Source organism: Suillus discolor, assembly GCF_016758755.1.
Source record: "Suillus discolor strain FC423 chromosome Unknown F5147scaffold_117, whole genome shotgun sequence".
In the NCBI taxonomy this organism is placed as follows: Eukaryota; Fungi; Basidiomycota; class Agaricomycetes; order Boletales; family Suillaceae; genus Suillus; species Suillus discolor.
Genome location: NW_024541364.1, coordinates 43208 through 59389, shown reverse-complemented (window position 1 = coordinate 59389; position 16182 = coordinate 43208). Strand labels below are relative to the sequence as shown.

The 16182-nt window shown below is 45.9% G+C and overlaps 6 protein-coding genes across 6 annotated transcripts; 3 read left to right on the top strand and 3 right to left on the bottom strand.

Moving 5' to 3' along the window:
• Positions 1-427: 427 nt before the first annotated feature.
• Positions 428-2020, top strand: F5147DRAFT_658585 (uncharacterized protein; the record flags this gene model as incomplete). Its single annotated transcript, XM_041434465.1, has 4 exons — positions 428-647; positions 839-1410; positions 1495-1686; positions 1958-2020. The coding sequence occupies 4 exons, from the start codon at positions 428-430 to the stop codon at positions 2018-2020; spliced, it is 1047 nt and encodes a 348-aa protein (XP_041285686.1).
• Positions 2021-2168: 148 nt separating this feature from the next.
• F5147DRAFT_587463 (uncharacterized protein) lies at positions 2169-2903 on the bottom strand (the record flags this gene model as incomplete). The annotated part of the gene is made up of 1 exon (XM_041431995.1): positions 2169-2903. A coding segment is annotated over one exon (735 nt), but the record flags the coding sequence as incomplete, so codon positions are not given.
• Positions 2904-4959: 2056 nt separating this feature from the next.
• On the top strand, positions 4960-6818 carry F5147DRAFT_658583 (uncharacterized protein; the record flags this gene model as incomplete). The annotated part of the gene is made up of 5 exons (XM_041434464.1): positions 4960-5623; positions 5682-5823; positions 5868-6191; positions 6251-6474; positions 6535-6818. 5 exons carry the CDS (start codon positions 4960-4962, stop codon positions 6816-6818), a joined length of 1638 nt encoding a protein of 545 aa, XP_041285684.1.
• Positions 6819-7142: 324 nt separating this feature from the next.
• Positions 7143-8792, bottom strand: F5147DRAFT_780843 (uncharacterized protein; the record flags this gene model as incomplete). Its single annotated transcript, XM_041442526.1, has 10 exons — positions 7143-7216; positions 7287-7353; positions 7420-7690; positions 7756-7896; positions 7933-8072; positions 8148-8292; positions 8354-8404; positions 8458-8541; positions 8593-8640; positions 8689-8792. 10 exons carry the CDS (start codon positions 8790-8792, stop codon positions 7143-7145), a joined length of 1125 nt encoding a protein of 374 aa, XP_041285683.1.
• A 2183-nt stretch (positions 8793-10975) lies between these two features.
• Positions 10976-11882, top strand: F5147DRAFT_780842 (uncharacterized protein; the record flags this gene model as incomplete). The annotated part of the gene is made up of 2 exons (XM_041442525.1): positions 10976-11450; positions 11509-11882. The coding sequence occupies 2 exons, from the start codon at positions 10976-10978 to the stop codon at positions 11880-11882; spliced, it is 849 nt and encodes a 282-aa protein (XP_041285682.1).
• A 345-nt stretch (positions 11883-12227) lies between these two features.
• On the bottom strand, positions 12228-14057 carry F5147DRAFT_587474 (uncharacterized protein; the record flags this gene model as incomplete). The annotated part of the gene is made up of 1 exon (XM_041431998.1): positions 12228-14057. One exon carries the CDS (start codon positions 14055-14057, stop codon positions 12228-12230), a length of 1830 nt encoding a protein of 609 aa, XP_041285681.1.
• Positions 14058-16182: the final 2125 nt, after the last annotated feature.

Sequence of the window (16182 nt, the reverse complement as noted above, 5' to 3'; positions counted from 1 at the left end):
AAGCTGAAAGTAACATTCAAGTACTTCTGGTAGGTTCAAGACAATTTCAGCAGAAGTCGGTGCGTCGAACACAGGACGACTTGGTTGTCCGTCATGTACATGCATCGTTCCCACGTAAGGTCAAATATGCATGTGTACTAATACCCACCGCCATGATTGCGGTCGTTGCTGTAATTGTTATCAATATATGGTCTAATATGATATTTTAATATGTTCATCCGTTCACTGATGATACGAACTGAAACTACAGCAGCCGCTGTGTAGCACCGGGCCAGTTATGGGGGGAAAGGAACACTAGCGCTTGGTGGGCCAAAAATACTTGAATCGGACACATGGTTAGACTCGTGACCAGTCCGTCTATGAGGCAACTGTAGATTTGAACATAGACTGGTGACCAGCCCGTCTATGAGGCAAACCCGCCTCAATCATGCATCAACGTTTCAGCCCGACAATGAGCCCAAGTTCACCAAAAGCGGACTCAGTTAGTACACTCATATTCTCTGGGGGCGAAATCAAAGGCGAATACTCCTACGAAACCAAAATATGTGAAGGTGAGCACCTGGGAGAGCTCTGCAACTTGAACCACGATCGGGAGACAGGAGACGCATCTGACAAGAAGATCAATGTATATGTCCGACTTTTTCAAGGTGTGTCATGTATCAAGATTTCATTTTTAAGCATGTTAAATACACGCATACTCAGATATGCTCGGGACTTTGATAGAGACCGAGGCACATTTATATGACCTTCCAGAACTTGATCACTTCCAGAGATATGACAGATTTTTCGCGTATGTTTACTTTCCATAACCTCATGAGCTAAACTCAGTGATCAATAGCAAATGCAAAGTTTCTTATGGCGAAGCTTCTTTTGCGAAAATTCAATGCATGGCACCGTCTAGACTCCCTCAAATATGAAGCTGAAATAGGTAGCAAGGAAGGCCTTATCCAAGCTATCAACGAGATATGCTTTGTACCAGGTCAAGTCAAAGTAGACACTATAGATGAAGAGGCCGTCAAGATGAGCGTAGAGGAGAGGGACATAATAGACCTCACAGATGCACCACGTTCCCTGCCTTCACGCATTCTGCAACCTCAGGAAATACTTGCACCGCACTTGTATCAAGCCACACCACTTACACCTCTTATTATCAAGACCGAGGAAGACCCAATACATTTAGATGCAACACTCTCTGCTGCAAATGCTCTTGCTGGTCCCTCTTCTATAAAACTCGAAGACCTCCCTATGGCTGACACCAAACTTATGAACCACGTCGAAACACTCCCAGAACTCGGAGTCATTCTAGCAGAGGATGAGTCTCAAATGGACCTTCCTACCCTCCTCGAGTGCCTCAGAGTCGACGAACTACGTTGCATTGCAAAGCAGATGCGTGTCAAAGCTAGTTCAAAAGTGTGTCCTCAAGTCCTTGTCACGTCTAGCCTGATCTTCTGAATCTCCGCAAATACAGTCCGAAATGATACACGCTCTTTTAAGAGGTTCTTGCACGCCGTCGACACTAATATCATCATTCGCCTGTGCTATGACGACGTCCAAGATCCGGTCAACATCCAAAATTCCTACAACTTTTACACCATCACCAGCCATTTTCCGACAAACTACACTCCCTTTTGGTCGCGAGACAGCCCAGAAACGACTGCGCGATATCGTTCTTGGTACACTCGGCAAGTGTGTGCGTGTACATGAGAGCTTTCATCGGTTCGTGAGGCGGGCAAACATAATATATATAAGCCACTATACATTATAGCAATGCTCCCATACAAGCACAACAGATATATAGCCTAACGGTATACACCTCAAACTCCAGAGTGAAACTTGACGCTATGTACCAAAGTGAGGACTTTTGTGTTAAGTGTTCGCGGGCGAAATGCAACATTAATATGCTAAACAAGACTGTCAGAATACATCTTGCAATTTCACGTTTGTGAGCAAATTTCAGACTTGTGGATGCGGGTTTGAGATGCTGCTTCTGGCTAGTGGGCCTATGGGCTTACAAATCTGAACTGCCAAACAAATCCCGCAACTGGGATTAATTCACTACCATACATTGGCGTATATACTGTGATAAAAACAATCAGTGTCTGCCTGGCTTCGACGGAGGACAAATCCCTCACCTTCAGAACATTACTAATCTTGGTGTGTCCACCTGCTTATGGGGAGGGAAAATGCCAGGGTGGCAATGACAGAAATAATTCTCGCTCTGGGCAATCTTCATCTTCATTTGCATACCTTGAGATCAGCATTGTGTTGCTATTGGAGTCAATGACAGCCTCCTGATAAGCCACCTCCACTATACTGGCAAAAAAATTCTGGAGATCCAATTCCAGGCAAACCTGAAATAGGCCCAGCATTTCTGGCCTTTCTGGAGCAGGGGCTTCTGAGTTGATCAGAATAGATGTAAGTTTTCTATCCCTGGCTCTGGACTGGACTGCTTGGGACAACTGAGCGATAAAGCCGCTGAGGTTGTCATGAGTGTCTTGCCGGACACCTACAGCCAACAAGACGTCTACCAGTTTCTCATCTTCAGAAAGGACCAGTTCAAGGGTTGGCTGCTTCTGGTCAGAGACAACAACATTTGGGCGCCAGATGCCCCGGTGTCTAGAAGTGGTGTGAGATGTGCATCTAACACATACAGGAAACCCGTCCTGGGCGAGTTCATCCAGAAAAGCAGAAGATGGCACCACAGTGTGGCAGAGGGTGCATGTCATCTGATCCAAGCGTCCCAACAATGGAACACATCTTGGACAATCAGGATGGCCTAAGCGATCTGTATCTGGAACTCCATATGACAGCATGCCTGCAGTCTTTTCCATGGCATCGATATTTTGAGTGTACACCCGCAAAAGATGGCCACGTCGGTCTAAAGCATGTATCGCCTGATAAAACTTATTTCCAATGGACTTTTTATTCAGGTGATGCACCCAGATCTGAAATACTGATTGCGATTTTGCTGGATCCTACAGAGGTTAAAATGCCTAAGACGTTAAAGTAATAAATTGATCCTGGAAAACGCACCTGCCAAATAACTGGTCGTAGTAATCCAAGCTGATCATCTGGAGTCGAACCAGGGAAATCTGGAGGTACAGATACACCTGGACCTGAGAACCACGAGTAGCATGCAAAGAATGTGGGGGTGAGGTTGTCAAGCATTCAAAATTAAGACTCTGACGCACCACAAAAAATAATCAATCGTTTGGCATTAAAAATTATGTCTGTGATTTTCTGGACCTCCAGATTCCTGGAGGGTTGGGAGCCAAGATGTCCTGTAGTGCCTCTAGACAGAGATAAAGATTCCACCAAACTTAATGGTAGTGCAGTGATCGGGTTATGTTTACCAGATATCGCGTGGTGTTTTTTAGTAATCCGTGAGTCTGGAATCTTCCTGGCACCCTTAAGTGAGCACACTAGTTGCAGATCACACCCAGACGGAATGAATTACTTAACATCCTGTATGGCTTTCAGAGCAGATGATTTCACAGCCTGCAGGCCATCGCGGCGTATATGGGAAAAATCTATATCTGAGAGTCCTTTCATGGCCATCATCACAAAAAGACCACAAGACCAGCTATCTGTTTGTGTTTGATTGACTGGCGGACTGTAGTACTTGAAACTCCAATCTGCGAATCTAGATTTCAAAGATTTGATGTCGGGGCGTTTGTTGTGTTTCAACCAGTACTCCAAGCCAGCAGCAGCAGCACACAAATCCTGTGAGGCAAACAGTGACATGAGCTGATGACCTACAAACTATAGATTGAACATTTCTGCAGACATTTTTGGCCCATGGCGGCGGATGATTGCCCAGGCTGTCAAAGACACCCATTTCATGGCTTGACCAGTCAACCCAACCCAAAACCCAATGAGGGGGAGCCCCTCCACACAGTGGAAAAGCCCAGCACCTGGATGCCAGCATCTCACTTTTGGTCGTCTGAGCGTTGTGTGGGTATGACTTTAAGTTTGACAATCCTGACTTTGACAGATGCACTTACCACTGAGACAATGTTTTCCAGGGTGTTGCCGCATGAAGTTTCGCCGCGCATCAGGTTGGGGACAACTGAACTAAGAACGATACATCCCGCTGAGGTTAATGTCCTGTCCTTATCAGGTACAAGTCGGACGTAAGCATTCATAATAGTTCCAGTGATCCGACGAGATGGATTCTGGAGGCAATTCAGGTCATCATCGTCAATTTCAACTCCTGCAACATAGCGCCGTGGGCGCCGTGAGACATTGGGCAGAGGATGTTGGTCAAGTGCGCCTGGGGCCAGTGACGCGTCTTTTCTGGATTCCAGCTTCAAGATGCCCTGATTTAAAGGAGGGTTAGGTCGCAGGTGTGGAGCTGAATGTGCTGATCCTCTTGAGCAACACAACATGAGATCTGCAGAGAATGCAGCTTGGGCCATGTGTATGAGTATCGGACAAGTTCGTGTGTATGATATCCACAGGTTCCCAGGTGTATTGTTGATCGATGCTTGGAGTGTTAGTGGCCGGAACACCAGGTAGCCTTCTACGCAGTTGGCCTCGGTTACACAATTTGTCACAATTCACTACAAAATGTCCAAACTCGGCAGGGAGTTTTTCGCAGAACACTAATCGGCATGAAATATCTTTCCGCACTTCTATCCCAATTCAGTTGCCGTTTCTGTCACCGCTTTCCAATTTCGGTCTCCGCTTCTCTTTTGTCGCCACTTTGGTCCCAATTTCTGTATCAGCTTCTGTCGCCTTTTTTTCTGTTGCCTTTTTCTGTTGCCACCTCTGTCCTAGGATTTCCCTGTTTCCGACTTTGCCGTATAAATCAGAAAAAAAATAGTCACTGAATATTTCAGAGTGAATCCCACATTTATCTGATTGTAACTTATATGTGAACTCATTTCTGATGCTGCAGGGTAATTTATCTGCGCAGCATCTGGAGTCTACAACAACAGGCTCACCACATTGCTTAGAATGCCGCGTATCCTCCCTGAAAAGAAAAAAGAGTACAACCAAAGATATGAGGCCAAACTCTCACCCGAGGCTAAAAAAAGGCGGAGAGACGCCCAAGCCGCCAGCAGGCGAAGATTGCGGCAGACAAGCAAACAGGTAGAGCCACAACTTACAGGGGGAAACTCGTCAGAGGGCCATGGATTTCTACCAGAAATTTCTTCTTCCCACCAATTCACCCCAGGTTCTTCCAATAATTCTACATCACCTAATGATTCCATGCGTGTTCCGGAACAGTCAATGGCCCCACTAGATGATGCACGACATGATCTGGCCTCCTGTATGCTGGGAACACAGGTTCCCCGGGAAGCAGAGACTGTGAAGTGGGCTGATGGTCACATTACAGTACTTCCTACTCTGATACGCGATGGACGAAACGTATTGGTCAATGATGAGCAACTTGTCAGAAAAATGGCCGCACTTCCTGCTTCTAAACCTGGTTCTACATTGGTGACACATCTAAACTCAGCCATGCCAGAGGACGTTCTGCTATCAGAAATACGGAACAGTCTCCGGGATGGAAAGGCTGTGGTTGTTCGCGCTGCAGCAAAGCCTGGCCCCCCCAACATAACCTTTGACTTTCTGAAACGCTACGGTATATATTCCACCACAGTGGTGGATATGCATGGTACTTGTCCTGACTGACTCTTGCATTCATACTGAAACACTAACACATTATTTGCTAGATATGGAGCTGCGTGCCAAAGAATCTCATCGTCCTCATGTGGAAGGCACAGTGAATGATTTGATCTCGGGTATCAACAACCCAGATGAGATACGATGCATCCTGGATTGCAATGTATATGAAGGCTTGCCTCCTGATCTGGCGTAAGTTTCACCACAGTCCATAATCCCTGCTTATCAGCATTCAGTTCACTAGATGACGGTCAAACAGCCTGGAACCGGACCACGAAGGACTGTCCCTTGCTGAACAAATTTGTTCACCCCGATAACTTCTGTGGGCTGAGGTTTTGCCTCATACACCAAGGCGCAGTAGTGACACCCCCACACCATGACTCAGAAGGCCAAAACACATTTGTAACTGGAAAGATCGGTCTCAAAATGTGGGTACTCTTGCGACATGTGAATGGGGACAATCTTGAAGAATTGGCTCGGGATGCTATATCTCTATGCGGCGACCATGATATGACAAAATTCGAGGCCGAAACAGTGACTATTGCACCTGGAGATATGTTGTAAGTGTTTCCACCAAGATGTCCACCCCAATATTTTCTTCTCACAGCTATCTTTTCAGAATCCAGCCGCCTAGCATGTTTCACATGGTTTACACCCCAATCCCAAGTTTAACACTTGGAGGTCATTTCTTCCTGTGGGATGCGCTTCATGAGACACTAGTGTCTAGAGCCCTAGATCGCCTCAACGGCATGCTTTTCACAAACCAGGACCATGAACATACAGATGAGACTCTTTGGCGAATGGCCGCCATGCTTCCTAGGTTACCCCAAGAGGAAATTGCTAGTAAGTACATTTGAGCAAAAGACCTGTGGTGCATTCACGTTGACCCGTCTGTGTTATCAGAGTTGCGCACCCGACCTTTGTTGGCACTTTGCATCATGGTTTTATCACCCAGCCAGTATGTAGCTCAGGGCTCGGCATCAAAGAGCCATCAGAAAAAGCAACCCAAAGCAATTCAATCATCCAGTCGCAGTAGAGCTCAGGCGATCATCCAGACAATTATCAGTCATCTCGGCATTCTCAAAAAAGATCTGTACAAAGTCTTCATAGATTCTCTGTCTCTTGTGGATGCTGGAGATGTTGTGGATCTAGGAGATTGTCTGGCGGAATTCTCACATTCATCATAGGAGCCTCCCACATTGTTTACCATATCATACGTAGATTACCTGTGTGAGCTCGTTTCTTTCCTTTGAAAGGCATGTCAGATGAAGGGCCAGCACCAAGTTTGCGTTGTTTCAGTGGACTAGAAGACATGTTTGACGGCGGTCGTAACACGATCATCTCGCGAAGAACAGAGTGAAAGATGTGACACTTAGAACTTCTAATGTGATGGTGAAAAAATGCGAAGTGGACTTCCAATACGGCACCACGTAATTTACTCTCATATTGAGCTGGTGGGATCGGTTTGCGGTCATGGCCGTATGCTGGGAGAGGATCGATATTGTGCGTTTTTATGAAGTCTGTGAGTTGGGATCTGCAGCGTTCTGCAACTGGCCAGTTCGACATCTTGAAGTCTGGAGAAAGACTTGTAGCAGTATCAGGTAGTGGGTATTGTCAGTGTACATTAATGGCTGGGACAAGGATATTTAGTTTACCGGTCGAAGTGTCGTCATCTTCTAGATAAACGGCGAGTTGATCATCTGAGTTCTCAGATGAGTTCAACTAGTTATGAAGTGTTGGGTATATTGAGATGGAGATGGTGACAAGAGTGAGAGAATAGTAGCTTACCGGCGTGAATAAATGGTGAACAAGTCTGATGGAATCAACACCTGAAGCTGTATGAATGGTCCTTAAAAATTCAGCATCACGTTCTCGTCGAATCATTTTCTCAAATGCCCGCAAGTTGTCGACAATAGTGAGGAAATCATCCGAAGAGAAGCCAAAGTCGTTGTGGCGAGTAGCAGTCAAATGGCACGATAATTTGACATCTGCGAACCTGCCGTTGAAAATGTTCGCAGGATCGAATTTTCCTTCGCGGGTGAAGTAGAAGTCTGCGCGACTTATTTGAAAAACTCCACGCAATGTGAGTTCGTCAACACTGGATGTGTGTTTTGGTATTAAAACATCACGAGACCGTCGAACTTCTCTTGTCTGAGCTTTCCTCGCTCCTTCTGCGAGCCACGGCCATATTTATTCGACTTGTGGTACCTGAGCCACTGCTTGTCTAGTACGGTCCCAAAAGCAGCGAGCAAGCTCGTGGACAAGCTTGCGTATGCGATGATTTAGATCCGTATCATTGACGTGGGTGGCGACCACGTAGATGCTGGTGCTGCAGAGCCTGCTGCAGTGAGGTTTCCGAGTCCGATTTGTTCGAGTTGTGTGAGCAGGAGATTCGTAGTGTCGCTGGGGGATTGGGCTCCATCGCCACGATAAAAGATGTGCTGACAGCGGAAAAAAGACCAGACTAGTCAAATATCAATCTCAAAACGAGTCAGAGATGGCCATGCGAAACGTACGAAGACCAACACGATATCAAGTCGCCGTTGCATAGCTCGAAGAACATGACATCGTATTCCACCTAAACTCTTTTGTACACCCCCCAGAAACAAGAGCGATGGTCCTTGACACTCTTCGAAACAATTGCCGAATCCTGGAGGACATCTAATACTTGCTCCACATAGGATGTCATCATCTGCGATCGTTTGGCTTATTCTTCGCTCACAATTCACTTAGGTTTGGCTGGTCCTTCTGAACCGCAACGTTTTCCGCCTCGCTGTAATAATTCTATGTTTGAGTTGTTTGACATCGTCATTGATAGGGACTTACGAAGCTAAGCCACCATCTGGTGAATCATTGAAATTACTTTCCTGTTTGTGAGGTTCTGATGACTGAGAAGGCCCAGCGTTCAATCTGTCATGTTTTGTTGAGTAACTTAAAAGCATCAGGGCAAAAAGTGCTTACATCGCTGATGACAGCTTCACCGACGAAGATCCACAATCTTCCTTCTCCCTGTCTTGCTATTATATAAGTGACGCATTCCAGAAAGCTGGAACTTACTCTAAATCCTTGGTGGGTCCAACGGTATCCTGTTCCGGGGGAGGCTGCTCGTCGTTATGGGCGCGCCTATCCTCGACGCCATAGGTATTTGATGCTTCTGACATGGGGAAGTCAAAACTGCACATATTTGCATCCAAAACAAGGGCCAGTAGAACTTGGAAGAGTATGAGGCTCTGAGCAGACGGAGATAAGCGATGGTGGTATAAAATTAGGAAGAGTCTGATGAGACTCTGAGCGGACAAAGATAAGCAGTGATCGGATACACAGCAAACTGATTGGGCGCCTGCAACTATCATGAACACGTGCAGGACATTGTTGACGCTGAGGGTGTTTGTGAGCACTCCCTAGATCAGTGCACTGTGAGACAAGTTTTTACTTATAGTCTGGCCGACAAACATTCTAGCTAGTAGCTCGCAAGACATCGATATGCGTTGACCTGCCTCAACAGAAAGGATGTAACGGTCAGATCAGCGAGTAGGCCATAGTGATAATTAGGAATGACATACCTTACTTAGAGTTGCAAATACCGAGCGAGAGCAGAGATTACCTATAGAAGGGTCGACACTTGAACCCACGGAAATTAGCAGAATCCACAACCTAATAAGGCAACTTTTGGTTGCGCATGGAATATTGAATGACAGACGGCCTAGACACTTATTTTCTACAGAACATTGGTGGATGTTGGGGAAACTTTTGTAGCTACTCAACGAATCACATTCTCTTCCAAAGTTTGCACCACCATATACTCCTAGGCTAAGATTCCGCTCATTGATGGTTAAAGCCTCTATGTCGTTGCTTGCTCGGATTCAACCTTGATTGCATTTGAGGGCCACCGTGACTAAGAGGAGGAATCTTCTAACAATGTGATGCCATCATGCAAATCATTCATACTTGTTTATGCATTAAATGGTTGTTCACTAGACCGGATACAAGCTCTTCAAACTCAAATGGATAAGTCACTTCAAGCTCGTAGTTGATCTCTGCCTCCGGGATCCCAAATAGGAGAGAAGTGCTTTAAGATGTATATTTGGTTCCCTAGGTGAAATGTGGTTTTGAGCCTATGTTCAACTCAGTCTAAAGTCAGGGACACGTAAATCTAGCGATTCTTTTATATCAGCGGAGGATCCAGTGAACTCAAAAAGTCTCACCTTGTATAGACGTGCACGGAGTTGTATCAGGATTGCGTAACTGTATAAGGCATGTATCAAAGCGAGCACCTTTGACAACACGACCTTTGTTGTTTCACTGCCGAGGTGTTCTCTCGCGTGCTTTATAAACTGATCCACCTCCTACCATATCTCGAAGAACTGTTAAATATCTGCTCTGTATGTGCTCCCATTGCTACTTATCTCCACAGGTACATCTCATCGCTTGCAGAACACAGCATCTCCCAAAGCTTTCCTATTCGATACATCCAGTAAAATCCACGTTGCAACAGATGCATGTTGATTGTCCCCAACGCTAGCACCAACGCCACCACCTATAGCCACGACATCAACTCCCACCTCTGGCACCACTCTCGCCGGAACACGAACAGCTTCTGCGCTAGAGTTGATAGACAAACGAGATGTGATATCATTGAGAAACCCTGAGGCTAACGAAAGATTAACAGTCCGCTGGTTGGAAGTTCAAACGTTTAGGCGCCATGATCCATGACCAATCTATAAATTTCGCACACTCGATGTTAGCAGCTAGCATATTTGACCTTACGTGGGAACGATGCATGTACATGACGGACAACCAAGTCGTCCTGTGTTCGACGCACCGACTTCTGCTGAAATTGTCTTGAACCTACCAGAAGTACTTGAATGTTACTTTCAGCTTGCTCACTATTTTTGGAGTACCTCACCGCGGTTTGAACATACTTGGTTAGTACTCTCTTTCACCGTATGTGACATTCGAGTTAGTCTTACGGTGACCCACTCACTCGCAAGGACTTGAAGTGCTTTTCATCATATAGCTTTAGATATCCTCTGGCAACAATTTGGCACTATCGCAAGAGCGATCCAGTGCATGCCTCATGATTTGTCTGAGTCAGGTTGTATCTGTTCAAAGTTTAGTAAGAGGATCTTCTGATCGCTTTGTTTCAATTGCTGACGTCGTTTGCTCGTGAAATTTGTCAGAAACTTCATAGGCACTTGACCAAAGATGACTGGAATGATATATTCCGCAGGTATGCTTTACGCATCCGTCACCTCAGTCTTGCCACCCAGGACGTCCGCCGCGGAAAAAAATTGATGGTTGATATTGACGATGAATTATATTACTCGCTTGTCTCGCCTCCATAATGGATGCCACTCAGCCGCTCCTGCCAAATCTCACGCCCCTCGAGTGGATTATCTATGACGAGAGAGACTTGAGGCTGATCCGTCGAATCATGACCACTGCCAGTGAGTCTCTCACGTCCTTATTCCTTGAAGTCTGGGCCATCTCACCAGTGGCTGACCTGCTACAGTTCATCTCCTCGATCATTGCTCCTACGTGCCCCTCTTTGCGAAAATTGACCGTGCATTCAGTGGCCCTATCAAGTCATCTTCGCCACTCCGTTTCTGAAAAATTTTGCCATCTGCATCATCTCACTACAATTCACTGTGGAAACCTCGATGCCGAGGTTCTGAACCATCTATCACGTCTGCCATCTTTACTAGAGCTTAAACTTGCTCTCCAACCAAATGTCCAATTCCAGAACGAGCTTTTATTTGAGCAGCTTCGAGTACTTGACATGCATGCACAAGATATCCCATCCGCTGTTGACCGACCTCGTGAGCAGAATGCGGAACAAGCTTACGAACCTCTCTATCTTCAGCGATGACCGTACAGGAGCATCTGTCTTGGCACAATTATTTTGTTGCCTCTCCACTTCCGTCAGTCACTACTCGCTTCGCCGCCTCCAAATTATGGTTGCAGAACGTCCTTCACATGACTTATTCTCTGTTTTAAAGCTGGAAGACCTCCACCCGCTTCTGTCACTCAACCGATCGACGCACGTACATCTTGATATAGGGTGTGAGATCTCTTTGGACGATGTTGCCGCCTCAGAAATGGCACAGGCATGGCCAAATATCGTGCTGAACAAATTTCTGGAAACTCCTCTCCCTTCGTCGATGTCCCCAATCGGGCTCTTATGCTTCCTCAAGCACTGTCCTAACCTATTGGAACTAACGCTTGAAATCGAGTTCTCCTTTATTGAATAACAAGACGACCAGTCGCACTACTGGGTCGGAACATATTCTCAGCGCGGTGTTCGTGACGGTCAGCTCAAACTAAGTGGGTAAGTCTTATGGTCTACTCTTTCGTAATATTTATATCTGACGTGTTACTACAAGACATAGCAAACCTTTTTGAACTTCCCCTCTCAGTCCATCAGCAGCAACATCAAAGCTTTCGAAACGCAGCAGGCTCGAATCAGAGTAAGTTGTCGTTACCGTCAAATTCCGTGTAAGCCAGCATTCCCTGGTGCACAGAAGTGCGTCTCCTTTTGATTTTCCTGCTGGCATCTCTGAACTTACTCGTCAACACGTACAAAATCAAGCATGCGCTTAATAAATGAGATGGGCTGATTCAAGGATCAAGATTTTGAACAACCTGGTGGCTCCTACTTTCGTTTTACTGTCTGAGTTGCGAAGGGTCATCAAGTTACACCCTAGTATTGTGCCGAAGCTTATTTCTGGCCAACTGGTTTCTCGCTTAAGCCATAGGTCTTTGGCTGCTTTCCAGATTACTCTTGATGCTAACGATTTGCCGCAATCTAGGAGAATATGCTCCATTGATTCAGGTATGCGGCAAAGTCCACATTGTCCTATATGTTCAAACTGAGGTATTTTATCCCAGAATTGTCCTATCTTGTAGGCGCCGTGTAGGCTTTTCCAAAGGAAACCTCGTATGTTTTTAGGGATGTCCTTGTTTCTAATGGATAGCCAGACTTGATCGCTTATAGGGGTTGTATCGTTTACTTCGCCGACTGCGTGCAGAGTTCTTGCCATATTCATGTTAGTTTCTCTCCTTTGCTTGCTTTTGCTCTGTATGTTCCTAATGTTCTTAAAGAAGAGGCGTTGGGTGCCTATGCACAGTTTTACTCCGAATAGTTCATCTGGTGCGTCGACCTTAATCATGATATCGTCGTGCTTATCCTTGATCATGCCGTTTTTCGCTAGATCAATAGCGTGTTTGTAGCTTGCTTTATCTGTCGATTTGCCAACGTCCGTCAGCGTGGTAAGTGCGCATCGTTTTCTTAGTTTGGCAACTAAAGATTTCATCAGTGTCTTGTTGGGGTGGTCCAACCAGTCAATGTCCTCGAGGTTCGCGAGGTTAGTGGTGAGGCTTTTCCGGAGGACGGATAATTTGATCATTAGTTGTAAGGAAACGTTAATGGGAAGAGTTGATATTACTGAGAGTATGGCAACTATTTCTCCGGCGCCAGGTGCTGCGAGGTGCTCCGGCACTTTGATGGACTTATTGCGAGGATCGTTCGTCCCAAACCATGCTCCGCCTCCTGAGATGTGGAAGCCATCCTTATCCACTTTGTGAGTATCGGCGATGGTTATAATGGACAGTTGTGGTTGTTCACCGGGTGGTTTAGGTGCTTGGCTTGCTGGTGTGTTGCACGGCGTGTTAGAAGACACAAAGACTCTGAACCCGGAGGACAGCGAGTCTGGGGATGGGTAAGTAGGGTCAAATACCATTGTGTTTTGGTCGTTTTCATCTGTTTCGTCAGTGATTTGCTCAGGTGCTATGTTGAGCGAGTAGGACGGGGAGCTCGTCAGTGGATGCCACTTTGGTAAGATGCACCGGAGGATACTTTGTGCTAATTTAGTGCATTTGTAGGGTTTTTCACACCTCGACTCTGTTCGGTCTTGTGCGCAGTGGTTACACGTGCAGTTTTTATTTTGTCTATGGAGCGGTGAGTTCCTGTTAGCTATTGCTTCAATATGGCCCACGGAGGTGGCGAGATGATTGTCTCTTAAGCATGCCGCGTATAGGTGGTTGTTCAACTTATTTAGGTCCGCCGAAGCGCCAATGTGAAACCACACTGGTAGTTCCCTTGCGATGGAAGGATTGATGGTGATGGCCTCCCAACGGGTGCCGTATTTCTTTGCGGTTTGGATGATTCGACGGAGGTGGGAGGGTAGCCTCTTTTGGGACGGGGACCAAGTCTGGAGGAATGGGTTGATCTTGGCGCTATGTTTAACTATGGGTGAGTTTAGTGCTGCTTTCGCTAGAATGGCATTCGCGAAGAATGCCCACTGAGGTCTTGTTTCTATTGGGGCGAGTAGGCATTTCAGCCATTTGAGCTTGATGGCTTCATTATGGCTCTTGAGGTGAAGTACATTCTTTCCTCCTTTCGCTATAGGAGCACATAGCGTCTCCATGCTTACTGTGTTCTTTCCTTCATTGTCCCAGACAAACTTACTTGACTTGGCTGAGAGGATGTCTTCCACCTCTTTTGGCATGCCTTGTGCGGTAGCTAAGTATTGGGTCATACTTCCAATCGTTCTTTCGACGATGATTTTGCGTCCTTCTATGGAGGGATGCCATTTTTCCCAGCGTTGTAGGGCTTTTTCTATTTTTTCTAGGATCGGGGACCATATGGCTTGTTCTTCTATGCCATTGCCAACCCCAAGAGTTCTTATGGCTTTTCCTTCCTCCCGCGATATTGATACTAGGAGGCAGCGGGTCTTGTGTAGGGCTTATTTTTCTCGAGGATATCACATTATCACGATATTCTCGTGAGCCGATTGGTATGATTTCCGTTTTAGATGAGTTTAAACGTGCTCCTGACGCTTTGCACCAGCAGGATAAGATATCATTTAGGGTCTTAAAGCTGTCTTTTTCCGATAGGTATACGGTTGTATCATCAGCAAACATAGTTACTACAATGCGGTAAGCCATGTCCTTGGCTTTAAAACCGGTAAGTTCTGATTTCCGTAGCATTTCGGCTAAGGGTTCAATGGCTAGGTCAAATAGTAAGCATGATAGGGGGTCACCTTGGCGCACTCCCCTTGTTATATTGAACTTTGAGCTGATCTCGCCATTTATCATTACAGATGTTTCTGCGCCGTTATACAAGGCTTTTACTGTGTTCGTGAAGTTGTCCGGTAAGTCGAATTTATCTAAGACTTTCCACATGTAATCATGCGAGATCTTATCATACGCCTTTTCTTGGTCTAGCGCTACTATGACGCCGTTTTCCTCTTCCACCTCCGCGTACTCCATAACCATTTGCGTGAGGCGTATTTGGTCGGTAATACTTCTACCAGGTACGAAACCGGCTTGATTCTCATGTATTATTGATGGTACTGAGCGGGCTATTTTAAGCGCCAGGGCCTTAGTGAAGGTCTTGTAGTGCCCGTTTAGTAGGGTTATAGGTCTGTAGTTTGCGATTTCTCTCCTGTCGTTTTTCTTATACAGCGGATGCAGTAGGCCTTCCGAGAAGCCTGAGTCCTTCACGACTCCATGTGTTTCGATATCGTTGAAGACTGCCGTCAGACATTCAGTTAGGTCAAAAGGTGGATCTTCTCCTCTCTTCCTCGGAATTGTTTTTGATTTTTCCTGGAGCCATTTCCAGAACCTGTATGGTATACCGTCGATTCCGGGAGCTTTTCCGTTTGGTAGGAGTTTTAGAACTTCCTCAACATTCGCTTTGGTGAGTGATTTAGCAAGTTCCTGTTTGTTCAGGGGGGATAGTTTAATCATGATTGCATTCAGAGTGGATTCCAGCGCTTCTTCTCTCTCGTTTGTTGGTGATATGCCTTCCCTTTGGAGTGAGTCATAGTAGTCTCTTGACAGCTCTGACATTTTGTCTGAACGCTGTATATAGATTGGGGCCTCTGGTGGTGAGTCTAACGTTTTTAGTTCAATGATGGTGTCTCTCGATTTCTGATCTTTGCCTGACTTAGCCCAGAGTTTACTTGCTGGGGACTCGTTTTCGAGTCGCATTCTCGCCGTAAGATTGTCTCTTGTTTTATCATGTTTAATTATTTATAATTGGTTAAGTTGATCCTGCAGTACGATACTGACGATGCGTTTATCCTCGTCCGGTAGGTTCGGGTCATTGTTGGTTGCGCGGAGCTGTGACAAGAGCTTTTGTTTCTTCATTGGTATCAGTCTCTTGGCTGTTGAGCGGCACAGTTGAATTGCTTTACTCTTGAAGCGGCAGAATGCCGCTTGAGGGTTATCTATGTCAGTGCGTGTTTCACTGGAGGACTTTATCTCCTGCTGAAGGATTTTCCCAAGTTCAATCATTTCCTCTTCGAGTTTCTTATTGTTAAGTATGAATAACGGTAGGGACCATCTACCTGTACCGACGAAGGGCATCTTCTTGCTCGAAGAGCATTGAGTGATGCAACGTGGATTCCCTGTATCAGTGATTGCTGGTCCATTGATTTTGCAGCATGAGGACGCGTCGCGTCAATTTAGTGACAATGTTATCGTTTATTTCAATACTTGTTGAAAAAACCTAGTTTTTTTATTGGCTAGAGGTCACGTTATCCTGAG